The sequence below is a fragment of the Cavia porcellus genome, unplaced genomic scaffold (genome assembly GCF_034190915.1).
Source record: "Cavia porcellus strain 051 isolate PalLab524CR breed Dunkin Hartley unplaced genomic scaffold, mCavPor4.1 scaffold_15, whole genome shotgun sequence".
Taxonomy (NCBI): Eukaryota; Metazoa; Chordata; class Mammalia; order Rodentia; family Caviidae; genus Cavia; species Cavia porcellus.
Genome location: NW_026947498.1, coordinates 11,388,882 through 11,411,139, shown reverse-complemented (window position 1 = coordinate 11,411,139; position 22,258 = coordinate 11,388,882). Strand labels below are relative to the sequence as shown.

Here is a 22,258-nt window from a genome sequence, read left to right as displayed (position 1 = left end):
GAGGCTGAGGCCTCCACAGGGATGTATTGTGACATGTGTCCTGCAGGTCACCAGGGTACATGTCATCTGGAAAGCCACCAGCCAGTGGTTGGCAGATTCAGCCCAGAGATAGATTGGTGAGTGGCCTCAGCTTGAGGTCACTGGCCACTCCAAGGGCACCAACCTACAGCCTGAGGCCAGAGTAGCTGCCTGAGCAGTCGGCCCTGGGGCCTTCCCACAGTATCCTGCCCTGTGAACTGAGGGGTGCCCAGTGCTCTGGGGGTTGGCCATACTGGAGTCCCAAGGCCATGGGACTGAGTACCCACCCTTGGGCTCTCCAGCCTGGGATCAGGGTCCAGTATAGGTGAAGGAGGGGGGATTCTGGGTCCCTGGGTCCTCACTGGAGACCTTGTGAGAGAGCGGTATCATCCTCTCACCACACTGGCCACCAGGAGTGCAGTCCCTGTGGCCAGCCCCTTGGCTGGGACTGTGGGTGGGTATTCTTTTCACCTCCTGGGAGGCTGTCCCCATGAGGGGCACCTTTCACTCCATGGCCAGGGGTCAGGGGCTCTGGGAAGGCTGCATATTCAGACCCTTGGGGCTGGGGCCAATATTTGTCCCTCACTCCCTGCCTGGGTTCTGAGCCTTGGTGAGCACAGGATGGTGAGTGGAGGCCCTGCAGGATGGCAGTGCCAGGGGTTCCCATGATGGGTGTGTGGGGACTGCATCTGGCGCCGGAGGGGAAGAAAAGGGCTGGATGTCTCCTGTCTCCTGCAGAGGACCTAGTAATGCGATCTCAGCAGCACTCCCCAGACAGGCACCAGTGCCACTCACAGACGGAAGCCAAAGCAGCTCCAGGGGCCAGTGTCAGGTCTCGCTGGGCAGAGCTAATGTGAGGACCTGGCCCAGCACAGCATGCACCCTGCATCACATGCAGGGACAGTCCCACCTGGATCTTTTGTGGTTTTTCTCATTTCTAACCCATGTTTGGGACTGTTTTGGGTTCTGGCCTACGGATTTTACCCTTTTTCTCTCTTCTGGTCTCTTTTACTCCTATAGGTGGGATTACCTCCCCCCACTATAATGTCACCATTTCCCTGGAAAGCTATTGGTTTCCCGATCTTTATTTTTATAACAATTTACAAAACTGTTTTACTTTCTGCAGCAGTTTTCCTGTGGAGACTTTGGGTTCTGCAGGTTTGTGACCCAGTTATGGTCACACCTTCTTCTCTTGTTGCGTGCTCACATCTTCCTGTCAGGAAGCTTTGGCTGGCATCTCCTATACAAGGCTGGCCTGGGCTGGCTCAGCTGCTCTGTGGCCTTGCACTTGTGCTGCTTTGGAGAAAGGCAACCCAGACATAGTAGCTGGAAGGTGGTGACCACTGAGTGGCTGTGCTGTGACAGAGGGGCCAGGGCCACTATGGCTCGTGCCCTTCTCCCACAGCTGGTTCTTGGTGCACCCACACTGCAGGCTCCTGTGGGCTTAGCTGAGTGTAGACATCTCCAAAAACAAGTGCGTGCTTCCTCCCAATCACAGCACTGTGTCCACACTCAGGAAGCCAACAATGACCGAGGCTGCTGTCTTGGTCAACTTGCAAAACTTGTTCAGATGCTACCCATGGGTCCTACTAATAATATTCTTCGTGTGTCTGCACACGTGCAGGAGCTCTTTATGTACTCAGTACACAAGTCCTTGTAGTTTGGGTCCCTACAGCCATGTGCTGAGGCCCGTCCCTACCTGTGTAGCACTGGGAAGTGGTGGGAGGAGTCAAGTCATGGAGTGCAGCCTTGAAGGAGATGTTGGAGCTCTGTCCTTCCTCTCTCTGTTTCCTGGTGAACATTCCACCTCTTCCATATCCTGCTGGCATGATGCACTACACACCACAGGCAGGCGACAGGGCCAAATGGCAGGGACTACCACCTCTGAAGGCAAGAGCCAAAATACCTCTTTCCTCCTGAAGAATCAATTATCTCAGGAATTTTGTCACAGTGATGGAAAGCTGACATGTCCCTTATCAGATATGTGATTGGAAGTGAGTTCATGCAGTCTGCAGGCAGAATTTATTCCTCCCTCCTCTTCTCTTTCCCTTAGTATTGCAAGATGGCAGTGATCCCCAAAGTGATCTGCAGATTCAGTCAACATCTATCGAAACTTGTCTTTTTTTTCCTTTTTTCTCCAGAAATGGACAGATGTCTTAGTCTGCTATAATAAAACAGCACAGATCAAGCAGTGATGTCAGAAATCTGCATCTTTGCTGCTCTGGAGGCTGTGAGTCCGGGCATGTGGTGCTCAGAGGCTTCCCTCTAGGCCATAACAGAGGATCTGTTCCAGGCCACTTTGCTTGACTGGCCAATGACCATCTTGTCCTGTGTGCTCACACGGTCTTTTTCCTTTGTGGACACTTATCTGATGTTCACATCTCTTTTTCTTGTAAAGACACAGCCGTGTTGAAGTTGGGCTACCCTAATGATCCCATTTTAACTTACTCTCACCTCTGATGACCTTGTGTCCAAATACAGCCATGAACTGGGCCCTGGGGACTTCAACACACGAAGCATCCGTAACAGCTAGGTTGAAGAAGCTTTCATTTAGATTAGTTTGTTGCTCATTTTCATCCTGAAACGGTATGGATTCTTTGTGTCATGGAAATAACTGTCATCGTCCTCTATTCATTACCAAGCTGCTGACCTGGTTTCTGGTGGAAACAGCTGTTGATGCACACTACATGTGGTCCTGGTGCCCAGGCGCCTGGAGAGCTCTGCTCCTGATGCTGCTGCAGGCTGCATCCATCTCCACAGGGATACTGGGCTAAGGTTTTCTTCCAGGTGTGGTTTTCTTCTACCTGTCCTGGGATGTGGGCCACAAGGCACACCTGGGAGCTCAGATTGCCCACTGGCTCCTGCTGTGGCCACCTGGGCTGGGGGACAGCTGTGCTGGGCCGGGACTGGGCTTGCTGGGGGGCTGAGGGACTGGGTGGTTGGGCCTGACCCAGCCTCCCTCCAGGGCCCTGGAGCAGCCATTGCCTGCACAGAGCAACCCTGGCCCCAGAGCTATAGGCACAGGGTCTTGCCTGGGCTCCCCTAGCTGGCTCTCCCAGTGTGGGGCTGGACAGCCTGTTGCACCTCATTGGGAGGAAAGAGCACAGCTCTCAAATCCTTGGGATGGGGATACATGCGTTTTCGTCCCTCTGTCCCTGTGCAGTCACTACCAAGTTTCAGTGCTGCCCACAGCTGAGCTCTAAGCACCAAAACCATAGTGAATGACCAGGCTCGCAGGGTGTACAGTGGGGGAGGCCTGGGCTCAATGCCCACGACAGTGCTGAGTCTGCTTCGGAGTGCAGGCAGCCCTGCCCCATTGCCCTCTTCACTGGTCCCTGTGGTGTAGCAAATGCTCTGCATGGGAACAACTGCTAAAACCAGAGGATCAGAGCAGGTGGTGAAGAAAAGAAACGAAAGAACGCCATGCTGGAGCAGACAGGAAGGGCCTCTCTGCAAGGACGAAGAACACTGAGAATGGCCAGGGCTAGAGTGCAGCAGAGCGGGAATCATGGAGTATCGGATCTGTGGAACAGACAGAGTGAATGACTCGGGAAACACAAGCACATCAGGAGCCCATTCCAGCTGACCCCTCGGCCAGGACAGGGGGAGGCAGAGTGGGCTCTTGTTGCTTGATGCAAACAGATGTAGAGCACATAGACCTTTCTGGTTACTTAGAGCAGTTCAACTTTATTGGCTGCAGCGCCAAAGCTGCATTTCTCCAGAGTTCTTATGCTGGCGTCCCCAGGCCCTACGGTGGTGCCCAGAGGTGAGGCCTTTGTGGAAACTAGGTCATGAGGGTAAAGCCTTCGTGAATGAATTGGTGTCCTTATAATGGGGGCCCAGATCCTCACCCTACCACTGTGTGAGGACATAGCAAGAAGGAGGCATCTGTAATCCAGTAGGGGCTGTGCTGTGCAGGACCCTTGTGACAAAAGGGTTCAAGTTCTCAGCACTCAAACTCTTTTGACAACATACTTCTGTCCAGCACTAGTGAGGACTGAAATGGCTTCACCACAAGAAACATCCTTCCCTCCCCTGAGCTAATGCTGCATCTTTCCTCAAAAGTTTGAGGGCTCTTGCAGAAGCTGAGCGAGACCTTGACAGTTTGTAACTTTAGTGAACAACTTTAAAATTATTTGGGTTCTCAAAGGGTGAACAGAAACCAGTTATCCTGGGAGAAGATTCCCCAGACACTTAGATCAGCTGTCCACAACCCCTCTTCCCAGGCCTACACCTTATCATGACACCAGTCTCTACCATCACGCACAGGTCCTTTTGGAAACCTGCCACTGTCTCTCTTGACAGTGCACTCAGTGGATGGAATAAACTGTCCTCTTTGCCAAATCTCTGGCCTGTTGGTAAATAGTTTTTACCATCTGTGTCACTGGCCCTCTGTACTCATGTGTCCTGGCACCCTGACCTCTGACTCCTGTCCTACAGATAGTGTGAGAAATCGATTTCTCTTGATAGTAACTGCCTAGTGTGGGGCACTCTGTTACCAGGTCTGCATGGACCAATACACAGACCCACTAGAACTCTGTTACTAAGTACCTCATCAGAGAATTCTTCACCCAAGGCGGGGGCTATTTTTAAGTGTTTAAGGAGACAAAACTTCAGTACATCAAAAAATAAATCACATTCTCTAGTTAAGTGCAAAAAATGCTTTAAAAGCATTAATAAACAATGAGACAGTGGGGCCCCCACCCTTGGTCATGAGGGAACAGCTCTGCCCCATCTCACTTCCCACCTGTGCTGCCACACCCCACATGCAAGGGACCATCCTGCCATGGACCCGAAGCTCTGTTTGTGAGCCAGGGCAAACCTTTACTCTTTCCAAGTTTATGGTCTTAGGTATCCGTCATGGGGCAGAAAGGGGATGGACACAAACATAAATAGGCCAAACTGACCCACAGGATGAGGGACTTCCAGACAGCAGTTTCCAAGAAGAAAGAGAAGTGACTGAAGATCTCCTCTCTCCCAGACACTGGGCTCTGATGAGCTATTAGGCTGCAGTAAAAACCTGTGGCTCCTCTGGGGTGTCCTCCTCTGACTCCTACCCCTTGCATCTGAGGAGCATTCTAGTTAGGCCCCGATAGTAACACCTGCACTTGGGCCCTGTGGGAGCCTGCTTGCTCTAGTGTCCCTCTGCCTTGGCATGTGGGCTGGGCGGGATGACCTTGAGGGCAAGGCTGCTAGTTCGAGAAAAAGAAACTACTTAAGAAACTCCTGGGATGGGAAGGGCGGGGATTTAGCTCAGTGGCATAAGCACCTGCCTGGCGAGCGAGAGATGGTGAGTTCCATCCCTGGTACAAAAAAAAAAAAAAAAAAGAAAGAAAGAAAGAAAGGAAACCCCAAGAATTTTTAACATTACTTAGCAGGAGTGAGGAGCCATGAAAATAAGCTGCCAAAACTTACAGCCATTGAAGACAAGAGTGAAGAGTGGCCAGAGTGCCACAGAGCAGAGAGTAGTGGCAGGACACAGTGAGCACATCCATGGGTCAGGTGTAGGAGGCCCACCAGGAACAGAGAAAAGAGTGACCACTGAGGGGGTTGCCAAGTAGAAGACAACAGATCAACCCCCAGGAAACCGTTTCCAAAGATAGAAAAGAAAGATGGGAACAGAGAGGGTATCTCACCAAGTGACTGAAATATATTTTCCAGAACTCTAAAGATGGAGGAAGCCACCAGGCTGTGGAAGGCAGCAGGCCCCAGGATGTCCATGCAGCACCACTCCCAAGGTTCTGCAGGGCAAGGCAGCCTGTGCAGGAGCAGAGCAGCCACCTCGGACCCCTCCTCTAGGTGAGGGAAGTTTGGCTTTCTTTCTAATGCTGGGACCAGGACTGTGGGCCCATCGCCCAGATGGGGCACACACATTGCTGGGCACAGGGTCCTGCACACCGAATCCCCATCAGGCCGTGCAAGAAGGTGTTGGAGAGAGCAGAAAGAGGTGTGACTAAAGGAGATGGGGCATGCCTGGGGATGACTAGGGATAAGCACTAGACAAGGCCAAAGAAGAATATATTTTAATAATTGCCAACTAGAACTGCAGCAGTACTAACATGCATTGTAGGGAAAAGAGAGGGTCCTATCCAGTATAAGAGAAAGCTGTTCAGTGAAAATAGAAACAGAGGAAGTATAAATGAAATATGAAATAATGTGAATAAATTTAATATTATAATTATGATAAACATGTTAAACTATCCAATTAAAAAACAGATAACCTCAATGAAATCCAAGATCTGGTAATAACACAGATATTACCAAAAACATACAAAAGCTATATAAAAGAAAAAGAGAAAAATGAAAATGACAGAATGAGACACAAATGCCAGGCAGACACTCAGAAGCACCTGGAGCTGGGGTGGACACCCGGGTACCTGGTAGGTAGAGTCTGGGACAGAAGACCCCAGGCTGAGGTGGCTGGGTAAACTGCAGGGAACAAAGAACAGTGTCTCCAGCCTGGACCCAGTGTGAGCTATGACCCAGCTCAGCAACTGTTCCTGGCTGGACACATCTGTGACTAACAGCCTTCTCATCCAACATGGGTATGTCAGAGCTGGCAGCTTTCAGGTCCCATGCCCCAAGTCTGGGCAAGCTTCCCAGAAAGCCTGTATTCCCTCCTTTGGGCCTGGCAGGGGTCTCCATGTCAACCAGGGTATACCTCAAGCCCCCTTCTGTCCTACGCTTTCCAGCTATCTTCAGAGTAGCCTGAGCTATGAGTCTGCCTGGATGAGTGTGGCCCTGCAGTTCCCTCCTTCCTGAGGTGAGACCAGTGGTCCCACATAGAGGGTCCAGCATTAGCTCCTTATTTTAGGGTCAGCTGAAAAGAAACTTTAGTGTGAAACCCTAATGCTCTAACTATGGACCATGACATGATCCTAGGGCCCATTCCAGGGTTAGAGTGCAACTTCTGCTGGTACCATCATGTCTCCCACATGGACCAAATCAGACGAAAACAACCAGTGTACCCCAAATGTGACATGATGATTGAGCTTGGCTGTCAGACAGATGAGGAACTTCACAGACCTCACAGTGTCTGCGAATCCAGCACACATGGACAACTACAGAAACTCACCAAGATCACAAAGCTTAGCTGTGTCAACTCAGTTGGCTTGGGAGCCACCTGGGAATTGGTAAAGCACCTTAAATTGTCTGGATGGCCATGGAGGATTATAACTGGTCCCCTGCCCCTTCATCCCTGGTATTGCTCCCCTGTTTTGCTTCCTGGCTATCAAGAACTAAGTGGCTTCCCTCCACCACACCCTTCTGCCATGATGTTTCTGCCTTGGAGCAGCCAACCATGAACTGAATCTCCTGAAACCACGAACCAAATTAACCCCCCCCCCCCTTTAAGTTGCAGGTGTTGGATATTGAGTCCCAGAGATAAGAAAACTGGTGAATACACCCACCATCAAAGGGATAACAAGAGATTCCCTATGTACCCCCAAGGGTCAGTGTCAGTGAGACTACAAATGCTCCCCATGGTGCAAGAAATTAGAAATTAACAGGAGAACCTCACATAGTCAATATTTAATAGTATCTTACTAAGAACTTTCAGGTAAGTAGACAATTTAAGGAATGAAAAAGCAGAATTGAGTAATAACGTAATTGGTCAAAATTCCAGAGTCATCGCTAAAGTAGTACCTAGAAATATATAGTCTTAAATCCATTTCTCAAGAGATAAGTTTGCCAAAAATAGAACTAATCACATGTCAAGTAGTTTAACAAATAAAGGAACAAATAAATATAAATTAATAAAAAGAGAAATAATAAAGATATGGGCAAAAAACAATGAAATAGTGAGTGATACATACTATAATAGCAAAAACTAAACTGGCATGGTGGTGCACTCCTGTAATCCCTGCATTTGGGAAGCTGAGGCAGGAAGATTGTCAGGAGTTCCAAGTCAATCTGAGTTACATAGAAAAATCTGTCTCAAAACAAACAAACAAACAAACAAACATAAAACTAAAACCCAAACCCAAAACAAAACAAAAAAACTCAAGAAAACAGTAGCAAAAACCATAGGTGATATTTTGAAAAGATTAATAATATATACTGATTTTGACACATTGAGCACAAAAAAAAAGAAAATTCAAATAAAGAGACTGAAAATAGATCATTGACTATAACAGCTATTATAAATAAATTCTGATTCCAAAATCAGTTAAAAAAAAAAGCAGCTGGGCTTGGTAGCCTATTCTTGTAATCCCAGCAGCTCAAGACGCTGAGGTACGAGGATTGCAAGTTGGAGGCCAACCTGGACCACCTGGCAAATTTCTGTCTCAAAAATACAGTAAAAAGGGCCAGAGGTGTAGCTCAGGGACAGGGTGCTTGCCCAGCATGGGCGATACTCTGGCTCAATCTTCAGTGTGGCAGAAAACAAATGAAAACAACCGTCTTACTCCCAAACAAAACCAACCAACCAAGGAACAAAACCCAAACCAAACCAAACCAAACCAAACCCCCCAAACACTGCCTGTCCAAGTTGGCCTCCCCAGGGACCTCAGGGGACCAGGTGGCGCTGCTTCTATGTTTGTGTAGGTGAACACATGCTCCATGACGCTGCTTTTATTTTGGGTGGAGTAACACATCTTTTAACGAATTCAACAAAACCTCTTCTTAATCCCTGTAGCAAAGAATATACTCCTGTCAAAACGATTCTGTGCCTAACTTTGTGGTACGTCTTTAGTAGCCTGTGTGTTCTGGGTCAGGCATTGGTAGTGTCCTGCCACAGATACAGTGTTCATGAAGTCTCTGCTGACCACTGTCTCAGACAAACTCAAAACTGTCTGCTTAGGCGGTAGAGGCTTGTCCACAGTCCCGAGCAGCGTGCAGACTGGTGTGGCTGTGCTTGGGATGGTGAGTTCACCCCCCGGTGAGGCAGGTGGAACAGGTCTGTGGGGCTGGGCAGGGGCGGCTACACCTGGGCTTCTCACCAGCCTGGCTGCCTGTCCCGCATAGGCTACACTGGGCACCCCTGCTGTGCTCAGATGTGCTCTCTGGTTCTGGGGTCACACAGAGGAGGCATGTAATAAATACAAGTTTAGCTGCAAAGCGGGAGGTGCTGACTCATACAATTTTTGTTTTTGTAAGTGGCTATGCAAATAAAACAGAAAAGAGCTTAGGAAAGTAGTAAAGTAACCTTATTTTGTGGCTGGGAGAAAAAAGCCAGGCTCAAGACTATAGGCCGCTTACAGGTGCAGCCTCTTGGTGGCTACAGGTATGTGGGGCAGAGAAGAGCCAGAGGCTAGGGGCACATAACATTTATTAACTCCATTTATTAACGAGTGCTGAGGGCTTCCTGAATGCCACTGTGACACACCCCGGGAAGTAGACCAGCAACCCCTGCCCCCACCCTGCTCCTCAGGTCACCCTCCAAGCCCTTCCTCTCCCAAGCACTTCCTGCAGGTGGTACAGGAAGGACACCCTGACTCTAGTACATGACACGGGGTGGAACTGTGAACCCGGCAGCAGGGCTCTTAGGGGAAACTGAGCCAGCATGATACCGGAGAGGTGGGTGTCCAAGTGTGGGGGAGAGCAGGTCACAGGAAGTGCTGCCAAAGCAGCCAACTCTTAAAACACACAGTCACACTGACACTGAGGACTAGGTTTCTAAAGCGCCACACACGGGAATACCATGAAGCATTAAAGTAAGCAGCACAGCATGCGGACGCAGGGGACGGGCACAGCTAACTTGGGCTGTGGGCGTGGAGGCCTGTGCTGTGTCCACAGCACATGTGGGCTCTGCTAGTAAATAAAATGCTCTACTCATGTCTGCGAGGAGAGGTGGGTGGCTGGTGAGGCTGCAGGCTTGAGCGTCAGGTGTGCAGGATGGAGGGTCCTGGGCAGGATTAGAGCGCACCCATCCCGGTGACCTCGGACGTCAGCCTGGAATATACACAGTTACACAGAAGGCCCCATGAGACAGTTGGCAGGGAGGCAGGCAGGGTGGCACCCTCACAGCCCTGGTATGTCCTCTGGTCCCTGCAGGGCCATGGTGTGCTGGAGGACAGCATGGCCTAGCGAGAGGTTCTTATCCCCTGCCAGCTACCTCTACCACCTGTCACCATGTTATGCTGCCTCCCGAGCTGCCTGCCCCTGAGAAGAGTTTCATGCTTGTCAATCATGATGACCATGTGTGAGAGGGGTCAGTGTCCTGCACCACTGTGGCAGGGGCAGGCAGGCACGTGCCAGGTGCAGGAAATCTGGAACCTTCCAGGCTGAACCTTCCTATCCGAACAGGTGGATAGAAGCTACCAGATGCCCTGTGGGTGTCAGTAGGTGGGGGGCAGGAGATGGAAAGGGGAAGTCAGGGCGGGGTTTCCTTGTCTTCCTTTTGTGCCCTCGCCCGTCACTGGTCTGGGCTCAGCACCAGGACAGTGAGTTGTGTGGCCTGTGGGGCTGGGTCTGCCCACCCATGGTCTGGCTGGGAAGCATGTGTCCCTGTGGTGCACCTTGGCTCTGTGTGCTGGGTGTGAGTCACAGTGGGCTCATCTTGGCTCTGGGTGAGGACATGGAAGGAACAGGGCCAGCTCTGTGCTGTCCCCAACCTACACTGTCCTGTGTGAGTGGGAAGAGGGAGGGCCACAGAGCAGAGGCCAAATCCCCAGTGCTCTTAGACCCATCCATAAATGGTTGAGGTGCAGGCTACAGGGGCATCCTCCTGGCCAGCCTAGAATCCCTTGTTCTAGCATCCCGGCTCCTCACAGATGACAGTCAGGTGAGCAGGGTAGCCATGTTCATTGGGGGCCATCCCTGTCATGGCTATCTCCATGTCCAGCCAGAAGGGTGAGAGTGGCTGGGCTCTCACCTGCCTTCACTCTGGCTAGGACAGGATGTGGGGCCCCTAGAGGAACCCCAACTGGAGTCACTCACCTGGCGTTGATGAGATACTGGGCAAGGCTAATGTTGGCCGGGGTCCCCGTAATGGTGATTTGACGCTCTGATGACCCTTCAGTGGCATTGGCAATTTTGATCTGAGCCCCAGACATCTGACGGATTTCATTGATTTTGGTCCCCTGGCGTCCAATTATGCAGCCTATTAGCTAGAAAAAGGATGGGGAGAAGTTTCTCAGAGGAAGACCCGAGATAGCCTTCCAGGACACCTGTAAGAGCCCCTGAGTTGCCCAGGAGGACAGGATACTTGGCCTTGGTCTCTACTCTCAGTGTTCCTGGGAGAAAGGGGTGCTGCAGGCTGGCCCCTCTGCTTTGAGTCCTTCCATGCAAAGTCCATGAGATCAAGAGATGGCAGCCATACAGCCTTGATCCATCAGTCCTGCCAAGAGTAGCCAGAGATGGGCAGGATAGACACTGAGTCAGGACCTGACCATGGGCAGGCCAGCTGGCAGCTTGTTGGCTGTTCCTCAGAATGGAAACACTCTGCCTCAAGAGAAAGCATCACAGGCACTGGCTGAAAGAGTATGTGAAACACATTGCCACAGACAGCCTATCTTTCATGTGCTCAGATGAAATTCTGATGGCATATCAGGTGGTCACTTCCCTTTCACTCTGACTTCTGAAGCAGTGATACATGGTCTATGGACAAGGAGGCTGTCAAAAGCAGGGCCATCTGAAGTAGCCTGGGACAGCAACTTAGGGAGGTCAAAGCCTCCCTCTGGCAGCAGCTGCAGCTGTGTAGGTTCCTCCCAGCCCAGCCTGTTGCTTTGGTGGGAACAACTTGGACCCCAGAAAGACTGCGGAGGGGCCTGCTGCCATCCCTTGACATTCACCATGGGTGGAGACTTTTCACAGCCACATATGGGCACTGCTGGAGTTAGAACAGGAAAATGAAGTGGCCAGACAGGAAATGGCCAAGAGCTGCAGTAGAAGGCATATGCCAGTCCTGGATGGCTAAGGTGCTCTTGCCCCTGTGGACACAGTCAGGGCTGTCCTGAGATAGAAGGTTAGTGACATGCTTCTGCTCCTGTGCATGGTGCAGTGAAATGTCCTGAAGAAGAGCCGGGTGGGCTGCAAGAGGGTACAGGACAGAGAATTCACTTCAAAGCCTGTGACAGGGTGGGACCAGGTGCTGTATGAACTGGCTCATGTCTTGGGGGAAACCTTCAGGGTATCCACTCTGCTCACTTTTCAGCATTCTCTGCTGCATCTAAGTTAGGACCAGCTCTTGCTGGACCATGATAAGCAGATCCTTGCAAGCACAGAGGGAAACCTCTGTTCCTGAGAAACCAGTGTTCTTCGGCTCTCTTGTCTCCTGCTTCCACCACTGGGTTTCACCCAGTCCTCAAGCCCCATCCACAGTCTCCAGGCTCCACCCTCACCTGCCAGGCCCCACTGAAAGCCTTCTCCTCCGGGCTCCCCTTGTCTCTTTCCCTGCTCACACCTGAGTCCCATGTTCTGAGTGTGCCTGGTCCCTGAGGCCAGGGAGCAGGGCTTCCTTACTAGCCTGTTTGGCTGTGTCCCCTCGCACTGGCATGAAGCTGATTGGGACTCATCGCTCACCAGGGCCAGGCATGGGAACTGGAAAAGGTGTGACCAGGAGTCCTTGTAGACAATCACTGTGAGGAGAGCACATCACCTAGGCTGAAGCCTCATACTCCTGCTCCCACTCTCAGGCACTCCTTCTGTTTTCTGTACTGGCATCATCCTGCTTAGGTGTGGCTGGCACTTCCTGACCTGCCTACATGCCCACTGTTTTCCTGGTACATTTCCCCAGCAGGCTGAGGGGCACCGAGGCAATGCTCTCCTGATTCCTGGCAGTACTCTCCCCTTCCCTCCTAGGGTATGGGTGAGAGCAGTTCTGCCTGCTGTTCCATTGGTCAGAGTAGGCCCATTCCAGCACCAGTAGCCCATGACCAGTGGCCATCCAAGGCAACCCTCCTACCTTATTTCCCCTGGACCTATAGACCCTGCCTTATGTAGCCCCAAGCTCACTGTGCCCTCAATTTTGCATCCAACCTCCATTAAACATTTAAAGAAAAGCAACAGAAATGTTCTGAAGCAAATAGGTATTGCTAACCCCATCAGAAAAGCTCTTGGTGCTCAGGGCAGAGTGCAGGGGCCTGGACACCAAATATAAGCAGAGAGCAAGCTCTGAAGTGGGCCATGGGGAGGCCGCAGTGGCTGTCAGGAGAGGACCAAGGGCCCAGCCTGTCTCCAAGGCCCTGCTATAAGGCACTTATGAGTGTACACTTCCTGTCACTAGGGTTGAAGTGAGTTGAAGTGACCTGCAGACACTGGCATGATCTGTGACCAGGGGACAGACATGGACATGGTGACCTGCAGACACTGGCATGATCTGTGACCAGGGGACAGACATGGACATGGTGACATTAATTGTTGAGAACACAAGTGCATGATTAATTTTCTTCTAGGTCTCTGTGAAGATAATAAGTGGCTGCAGAACCTTGGCTCCACACATGATGTTGATGTTCAAAGCCCGACATCCCTGAGAGTGTGGGTGGGCAGGAGGCCATCAAGGACCCTCCACAAAAGATGAAGGGTGTGTTGCAGAAGGCACTGGGTGTTGGCAGCTGCCTTCCTTCTGAGCAGCAGGCTGCCCTCTCAGAGAGTCAGGAGGGAGATGGGGCACACAGCTGCAGGGTGTAGGTTCCGTACTCTAGCTCCCCAAGAGGCCCCATCTGTATCTTCCTTAAGTCCATTTCCACCTTACAATTAATGCTAGGATTGCAGCGGCTTTTCAGATGCTAATGGAACAGGGCTGTCAACAAGAGGCCCAAGGAAAAGCCCTGCTTAGGGAGCATACATGGCAGTTGTCACTTGGGTACTGAAGTGTACAGAGCTGAAATCGCCGTTCTCCAAGGATGTAGTCCGAGATCAAAAACATCCATGGGCGCTGACAGCTGGTCAGCAAAGGCACTTGGTTGGAGTGGGTGTCATGCAGTGCTACACAGATGGGGACTGTGTCTGTTGGGCAGCAGAGACAGGAGGCTTGGAGCAGCTCTGCCGCCTGCGTAGAGGCTATGCCTCAGCCCACCAGAAGCCCTATGAGGAAGGTGTTCCTGAGGGGCAGTAGCACTGGCCAGAGTCTTGTGGCCCCTCCAGTGTTCACTGCTCTCCCAGCTCCTGTTCTTCAGCCCTATAGTCTACTGCCCTAAAGTTCCCAAATTGGTTCTCATAGGGAAGGGGCAGGATCCAGGCTCCCTGTCCAGCTGGCCTGAGGTGCAGAGCAGGGAAGGTTCCTAAGTGTCCAGCTCCAGGGCACACATGCACTGGAGAACGGGCAACCATTGCATGATTGCATGGCCCATGTGGGGCCCTCTCCTTCCTGGTCTCTCATCTTGGAGATGATCCAAGGATTCAGGGAAGGGTCCTCCCTGTTCAGTTCAGGGAGCACTGAGGGGAAGGCCAGAACCTCAGAATGAGCAGACTCCTCTGCACTGGACATAGTATTCAGACAAACTTGCAACTTCCAGTTTACTTCTGGTCTGTTGGACCAACAACAGACTCCCAAAACTCAGAAGAGGCAGGCCTCATGGGAAAGTGGTGAGGAGAGCCCACTCAGGGCACTCCTGGGTCACCCTGCCCTGCGTGGTTGGAGCAAGAGCTTTCCTGGCCCAACCCTTGATGAACCCTGAGGTCACCAGGGACCCTTTCTTGTTTAGTATCTTAGAATGGAAAATCACACATTTTGTGGGACAGGCAGGCATAGGGTATACTCACATCATTGGGAATGGTGAGCTCGTGAGTACTGGCCGGGGGGCTGGCATCCAGACCTGGGCACACCAAAGGGACAGGGTTAGGCTGGTGGCAAGGCCACTCATAGTTGTACTCCTGCCTGGGCAAAGTGGGGCAAGGGCTGGTCCAGGGCCCTCTGAGCTCTCAGGCCCATGACGGCCCAGACTCCTGAGCACCAGCTTCTGTCAAAAGGAAATGGGGCCCCAGCACAGTCACATTTTGTTCCTCACTCTAGCACATCACACCTGTGCTCCCATTTGTAGAATTTCCCCTTGGGTACTAGGAGGGTATCCACAATAGCTTGGGCCTCTGTGGCACAGGGCACAGGCCATGCTGTCACGCTGAAACCAAGCACCCTTTCCCTTCAGCTCCTGAAGGAAACCTTGCTGGCTCTGAGCACTGCTCTGCTCTCCTCTGCACCCTTCTTCCAGATCCCTGCTACAGGCAGCTGGTGCCAGAGTGGTGCGGCTGATGAACTGTCCAAAGGCTGCTGGACAGCTGGGATGGCCAATCCCATGCGAGTCCCTGTACCCTGGAGCAGGGAGACCTGATAGCCAGCTTAGCTAGAGAGGAGCTGCTGAGCCAGCAAGAGGCCCCATTTCTGTGCAGATTTCCTTCCTACGCTGAAGTATGAGGACAGGGTTTGGGTTATCACCAAGCCCAGGCTGCCATCCTTGCATGGATCAGATTGTAACACCTTCTCAGAGTCCATGTGCAAATTCGTCTCAGCCTCCAAAACAGGGACACAAGCACAGAGGGCCCGAGCTGGAAGCCACCATAACCATCCCTTTAGGGCATTTCCTGGTGAAGTGGCATACACCCAAGTCTGAAGCTGAACCCTACTCTTGTCTCTCCTAAGCCTGAAGAGGCTCCAGGCATTGGGGTTGACCAGACCAACTCATCCCTTCCGACCACCAGCCTGCAGCTGTGCCCTTCAGGGTATCCCAGAAACGCCTTCCATGGGATTCCTGCTGGGACCCCTCCACCAGTACACTCAGTTCCATCTCCACTCAGACCTGTCCCCCAAAACAACCTCAGCAAGTGTCTGTCTCCTCAGGGTGCACCTCGCTCTCCAGCTCTGCATGCTAGCCTCACTCCTCTCTCCCTGGCCCCTGAGAATCTTCAGCCCTCTCCCTGCTGAAGCGACACCGTGGGCAGGCAGTGGAGCCAGATGGCGGGTGCAGAGTGAACCAACTCATCCCCAGTTCTCTTTTGTTTTACTTGCCTAAGTTTAGTTTCTGTTCTTTCTCTTGTTTTATTAATAATCTTTCTGATATGATGATTATTTGGTTGTTTATACACATTCCACAAAAGATGACATCTAACCCATCATGTGAAAGATTCTTAGTCCTGTCTGAACTTGGACAGGAGCCCCAGGTGAGGTCAGCATGCGCATGGAGTGGCTGTCATATATGTGGGACCAGGTGAGCTGACAGAGAGGGAAAGTGGCAGACCCTTGTTAAGGAGCACTAAAATTAAAGGGCAGCTTACAACACAGCTGTGTAAAATGGTGCTCATTTATCTTGGGACAGTAAGCCCCAGAGCCAGTGCCTTCTCATGCTAGTGGTACCCTAACTCAAGGAAGAAGCCCAGTCCCTCCCAACCAGAACCAGAACCAGAGTGAGCCCTGCTGTCCAAGATCACACCTTCCTCAAACCAGGCCAAGACCACACCCTTCACAGAGGCCACACTTCCTCCAGAGGCCATACTCTCCAGTGCACACCAGTTACTGAGGCCACATCCCTCAAGGCCACCTCTTCTCACAGAGGCCACACCCTCTTCACCTGCATCTGCAGCCAGGCTGGTGTGCCCTGCTGGTCTCTGGGGGCCTTGGTGAAGGAAGGTCATCATAAGGTGACATCCTGGCAGCCAAAAGCACAGCTGGGGTGGGGAAACTGGGGTGGTCCCTGACAAGAATGCAGGGAACCCTCTCCACTCTAGACAACTATTCTTTGAACCTTAGTCTCTGATTTTGCGGGTCTGTGCACCACTCTCAGTGTGCTGGGAGCAAGAATCTTACTGCTATGGGGAGGAGGTCCAACAGCTCAGTACAGTCAAGACTCCAAGGAAACATGCTTCTAGAAGCACACATCGATCACGGCTTCACTACACACCCCACATGCTGAGCCACCTGAGAACAAGGAGTGCATGGACTGCCCCGCTGACTAGGCTACCTGCAGAGATGATGGCCAAGCACTGAGCACGCTAGAGCCCCCAGCCAGCAGATGTGCTTGCTGTGGCTGGGCTCCGGAGAGCTGCACACGGCTGCAGGCGTGATGCTGGGCACCAGCACTGTCCCCAAGCACCAGCGCCTCCTGTGCTGGCCTCCCTGGCTGCTCTCCCACCTGTGGGTCTGCTTTACCTGACGACTGGCCCATCAGATTTTGAGCTTCTTCGGAGGAGTGTAAAGGCAGCTTTTCTCCTGGAGAGCAAAGAAGAGAGAGGTTTAATGTTTTGCCCTCAAGGAGATAAGCAAGGTCCCTTCAACTAAGGAAGCTCAAAATATGACTGGCGCAGTGCAGCTGACTGCATGTCCAGTGTCCTCACCAGCCACAGCTGGACAGCTCTGCCTCTGTGAGAGGGACCTGCTGCTCTGCTGCCTCACGCAGGCCTGGGCTGGGGCTGGCTCCTGTCACCACTTTTCTGCCTTTGGAGTGCCTGCTCCTGGGCTGGCCACACAGAAGCCTTCATGGGAAGGGCCACTAGGGATGTCTGTGAGCAGTACAGAGTGCTGCTGCATGAGCAGCGACCCTCAAAAGGCAGATGCTGCCTCACAGGCAGGATATGCAAGTCCAGGTGACATGAACCAGCCCACAGTGGGAGAGACCGACCCCCGCCCAGCCACAGCCATGTGCAGCCCTGTGACAACTGTGCCACTCGTGGCATTGTGCAAGGACAGTGCAGAGAAAAGTCCCCAGGTGAGAAGAGAAGGAGGTTAGAAAAGGGCAGCTGGGTACGTACCGGGGAAAGCGGGGTTGGTCTGTCCGAGGGGAGGAAAGGGGGTTTGCTGCATGGCCAACTGGTGGAGCTTGGTCAACTGCTGGGGGTAGGAGGGACATGAGAGCTAAGAAGGTTATTGTCATTGAGTACAAGTCACACCAAATTAAAAACGAAGTAACAGAACTTTGCACAGATAGAGAGGGGCCATGCGGACACATGGCAGACGCAGCAGGACTCAAGGACTTGGCCTGGTGGAACCAAGGAGTGGCCGTCAGCAGTGTAGCCTGAACCAGCCACATAAGCCACACCAGACTAGCGGGAGGGAGGCTGGTAGGAGCCATGGGCCAGGTACTGCAGGGGAAGCTGAGGTCCACAGAATGGGGCCAGCAGGGGTCGTAGGAGGCTTGCAGACTCACATTAGCTCCTGTGAAGTCTAGAGAGGCTGTCCCCAGCCTTACCCTGGTCCCACCCTTGCAGCAACCTCTAGGGAGCTTCCTGACTGCAACTCACATGGGTTTCAGAGTGTGAGGCATGCCAAGGGACCAGGGTAGGCTTTCCTCAGGCTTCACTTTTTAGGCTAAGGCAAACATGGAAAATAGGATAAGTGTGGTCAGATTAGGCTGCACCTTAGGAGCAAAGGGGCTGGTGGGGTGCTGGGAAATCCTTCACCCTTTGCAGGGAAAGGGATTCTGGAACACAGTGCCCCCAGAGCTGGGCCATGGGGCTGGTGAGTATGGTGACCATGAGACAGTATGTGGAGAGGTGCAGAGCACTTAGGGAGCAGAGCTGTTGTCCCCAACAAGAGCGGCTGGCTAGCTGTGGACTCAGGTCTCTGGATCCCAGAGACTGAGAGAGGCAGTGCCTCACCCAGCTTCCCTGTGAGCTCCTGCAGGCACAGTCATGTGCCTCCAAGGGCAGGGTACCTTACCAGGAGTTTGGGCCCTAGTGAAGGTGAACTCCCAATCCTGAGAATGTAAGGGGTGGTACCCCAGCCTCAGAGGTTGGAATTGGGCTTTTGAGCACTGGCTGGCCAGTCTCACTCTTACTTCTGCAGGAGGTCTCAACCAAGGCCACTTGTGGTCCCAGGGTCACACCTGAGACAATTTTGTTGGATAAGCTCAAGGCTGCAGCAGAAACTAACACGGCAATGGTTTTCCCTGCCAGGACCCCCGGACCCTGGCCCTCTCAGCTGGTTTCTGCCTTCCTAGCAAGAGGAAAATGCCCACATAGGGACATCATGGAAGAAGTACCCTAACACCCCAGCCTGTCCCTCTGCATCCTCAGCTAGTTCCTAAACCTCGAAGCTCAGCACTTGGGCCTGCTGCTGCGGAAACTTAGATCCAGGAGCAGCCTGGAGCCTGGACCTAGAACCTGGAGCAGCTTTGGTGAGGAGGAGCATGGAGGCCCAGGTCCCCTCAGAAGTCATGTTTGGTAAGACTTTGGCAGAGACTGGACACAGCGTGTCTGATGACAGTGTGTCTAATGACACAGTGTGTCTGACACAGCATAGCACCAGCTCCTAGCTGCAGGCAGATGAGGCCCAGGGCCTGCATAGCCTACCTCTGTGTCTGCCCTGTGACTCCACATGGATGACATTTTACTACCTGAGTGGACATGATGATCAGGGGCCAGGGCATCTTGTCAGGGAGAGCTGAGAAAAGGGTCTGAGGGGCTGCAGGAGGGAGTGAGAAGACTGCACAAGAGTGTCACAGGGCATCTGGGGCTGCAGCCTGCAGTAAGCCTTGGCCACCAGGATGAACCTTCAGGAGAGGCTGGCATGGTGACGTGAGTGTGTGGCAGTTGCACATCACACTTGCTATCCCTGAACCCTGTGCCCACCCACCCACAATGTACCCAAACAGGACAGCCTCTTCCACCCATTTGGTCTCTCTATGACCACATGGCCCGTGGAAGTGAGGACGCAGGGAGCCAGACACACCCTGGTGAAGTGGCAGGACAGCGGGCCCACAACCAGGGTATGAGAAGAGAACTTGACCCTGGGGCCTGCCTTGCCCCGCCACACACCCAGCCATCCTCCCTCCTGCTGCCCACACAGATAATGCTCCCCACCAGCTTGTTATAGAAGTCCTAGCAGAGCTGGCTCCTGTGGTATCCAGACCTTGACATTCAGAAGCCTGTAAGTTCTGCACCTGAAACCTCTCTTGCAATACTTTCTACCTGTTTTTTTTTTGGTGTGGCATTAAAAATTAAACTCAGAACCTTCACAGTGAGCTACATTCCTAGTATGTGTTTAGTTGAGATAGGATCTTGCCAAGTTCCTAAATTTCCCTGGCTGAATTTGGATTTTTGACTCTCTTGCCTCAGCCTCCAAAAGCACTGGGATTACAAGTATGTGCCACAATGCCTGACCACATTTTCTGCTTTTCATGAAGAAATGGCCACATTAGCAAATCAGTGACTGCACCATGAACACGAAATGATGTCACAGGTGCAGATGGGCCAAAGCATGGTGGAGCTGGGTAGGCATTTGCCTGGTAGGCAGGATTAGTGGCACCTACCTCATCTCAATCTACTCTAATTGAACCACTTTATCTCTAGGGACTCCCATTTCCACACTTTCTAAAGGAGGGGACCACACTAAGTGCTGAGGGGCCTTTCACTCTTTGAGATATTTCTGCCATGTAGAAATCACCCTTCTGGCTCCACTGCCTCCAAATCATTGGCAAGGAAGGAGGGGGAGGGAAGAAAGGCTGGAGGGAGGGGAAAAGAGAGAAAGTGGTACATGTGCTTGTTTGTCACATCCAGCACCCTTCCTGTGGCTCGCTTTCCCACTTGACTTTACATCAAAACACAAAACATAGACAACCAAAGCGCTCGAAAGCCTGTGCCTCAATGAGCCACCCCACACAGCCATGCTGGGCCAGGGAGCAGGCCTGCTGTGTGGCCTGGCTGCTCCTGAATGCTGCCTTCCAGGAAGTTCTCCTGTGGCTGCCAGGACTTCTCAGAGGCTGGTCCTGCAGCTGCTCTATGTACACAGGTCTCCTCTCCTATGGTCTCGGAGCACAGTTGTAAGCATTCAGCAGTCAGTTTCAGCGATACCTTCCTTTCAGCTCTGGGTCTGTTTCAGGAAATTCTGACCAAAGAACAAACAGGGCATACCCCTGTGATATCTTCTAAACATGCACTGATGTGTTGGATACACAGGAGGGGGTCTTCCTGTCACAATGATCTGCTTTTTGTCCTTTCCTGGGTCTGCCCTGAGAGCCTGGTTGCCACAGGTCTCCTAAACCATCAGTTCAGGTCCTGGGTCTCTGGTCTCTCCTTGCCCTCAAACTGCACAGTCCCAGTTAATGTGACCTAAGGAGTCTTTGTCTTGCAAATCCTGCATTACTCTCCTCATGAGTATCCTGATTAGTTCTGAACTACGCTTTTTCACATAGCTCTTTTCTGTCCCCGCAGAACTGGGGACTGAGTCAGGGCCTGGGATGGTACCAGGCAAGTGTTCTACCACTGAGCCACAGCCCTATCTTCCAGATACTCTTAAAACAGCATGCTAAAATTCCTCAAAAAACACCTTTGGATTTTGATTTGATTTGCATTTCATTTGTGCGTTTCTATCCATGAATGTGATATGTCTCTTCATTAAGTCTGATCTTTTGGTATTATTTAACCTACAATTAAAGAAAGGCACATTTTAAAATTACCAGTTACTTTGAGATAAGAACATGGCTTATCTGATTTCAGTCTTTGAAAGGCATTGAGATCTGCTTTCTGGTCTAGTTTATAGACGTTTCTGGGTTGGGTGTCACGGTCAATGCACCTGTCAGATGAGAACCCTCCCAGCTGTGGGGAGTGTCTGGGGACTGCTTGCCTGACTATCATTCACGGTGCCAAATTCTCTCTCAGGTTCCTTTTGGTCACTATTTCCCTAGCATATTTACTTTCATTCTTTTAATTTTGGGGGTCCTTATGTTATAGGTATGTTTTTTAAAACAAAAAAATTTCCATGTTTGTGTAACTAGATTGTCTATTTGCTTAGGTTCTTGAAAATATAGTCTGACAACCTTTCTTAACTGGAAAATTTCATTGTTTTACTTTGACCCTCATTATCCATATATTTATCAGTTTCTGTCACCTTATTTTGTACTTTCTGATGGCCCTGTTTTACTATGGTTTTTCTTTAAATTCCTTTTCTTTTGGCCTTTTCCCTCTTCACTAGTTTTCTCCTTTATATCACTACAGAAGCTACTTAGCTGATTTGTTTCCTGTCCGTGGTCACTTTGAAACTGTAACATGTGCATTTAGGCTTAAAACTCCTGTCTTTATCCTCTGGCAACGACACTGTGGCCAACTGACTATTTCACCTGCCTCACCACATTCTCACCTCTGTGCACTCCATTCTGTTAAGCTGAGCCCATCAATTAGACAATATAGAAAGGATTTTACAGACTCTGTATACTGCTTTTCCCACACACCCACTTTCTGTGCTCACCATTCCTTCTTGAAATGCTAGCTTTCCTTTCTCTTTCCAAAGAGCATTTATTATTGTGGGCATGTTGGTCACAACTGTTTGTCTGCAGATGGTTTTTTTAGGTTTTTGTCCTTTTTCTTTTTCTTTTTTTTTTTTTTTTTTTCCGAGGTAGGCTCTCATTATCTACTTCAGGCTGGCCTTGAATTCACT

At 51.4% G+C, this 22,258-nt stretch overlaps 1 protein-coding gene across 21 annotated transcripts in view; it reads right to left on the bottom strand.

The window, feature by feature from the left end:
• Nucleotides 1–1,087: 1,087 nt before the first annotated feature.
• Pcbp3 (poly(rC) binding protein 3) overlaps nt 1,088–22,258 on the bottom strand; it is a 277,081-nt gene continuing 255,910 nt past the window's right edge. For 9 of the 21 annotated variants that reach the window (XM_063224651.1, XM_063224652.1, XM_063224660.1 and 6 more), the window contains 5 exons: nt 17,638–17,716; nt 17,039–17,098; nt 14,662–14,714; nt 10,897–11,066; nt 1,088–9,909 (listed from right to left, as the gene is read on the bottom strand). In XM_063224651.1, coding sequence (XP_063080721.1) covers nt 9,873–9,909; nt 10,897–11,066; nt 14,662–14,714; nt 17,039–17,098; nt 17,638–17,716 — 399 coding nt within the window. In that variant the 3' untranslated portion in view covers nt 1,088–9,872. The remainder of the gene's footprint in view (nt 9,910–10,896; nt 11,067–14,661; nt 14,715–17,038; nt 17,099–17,637; nt 17,717–22,258) is intronic. The other 12 variants (XM_063224654.1, XM_063224658.1, XM_063224665.1 and 9 more) reach the window with 5 other exon arrangements.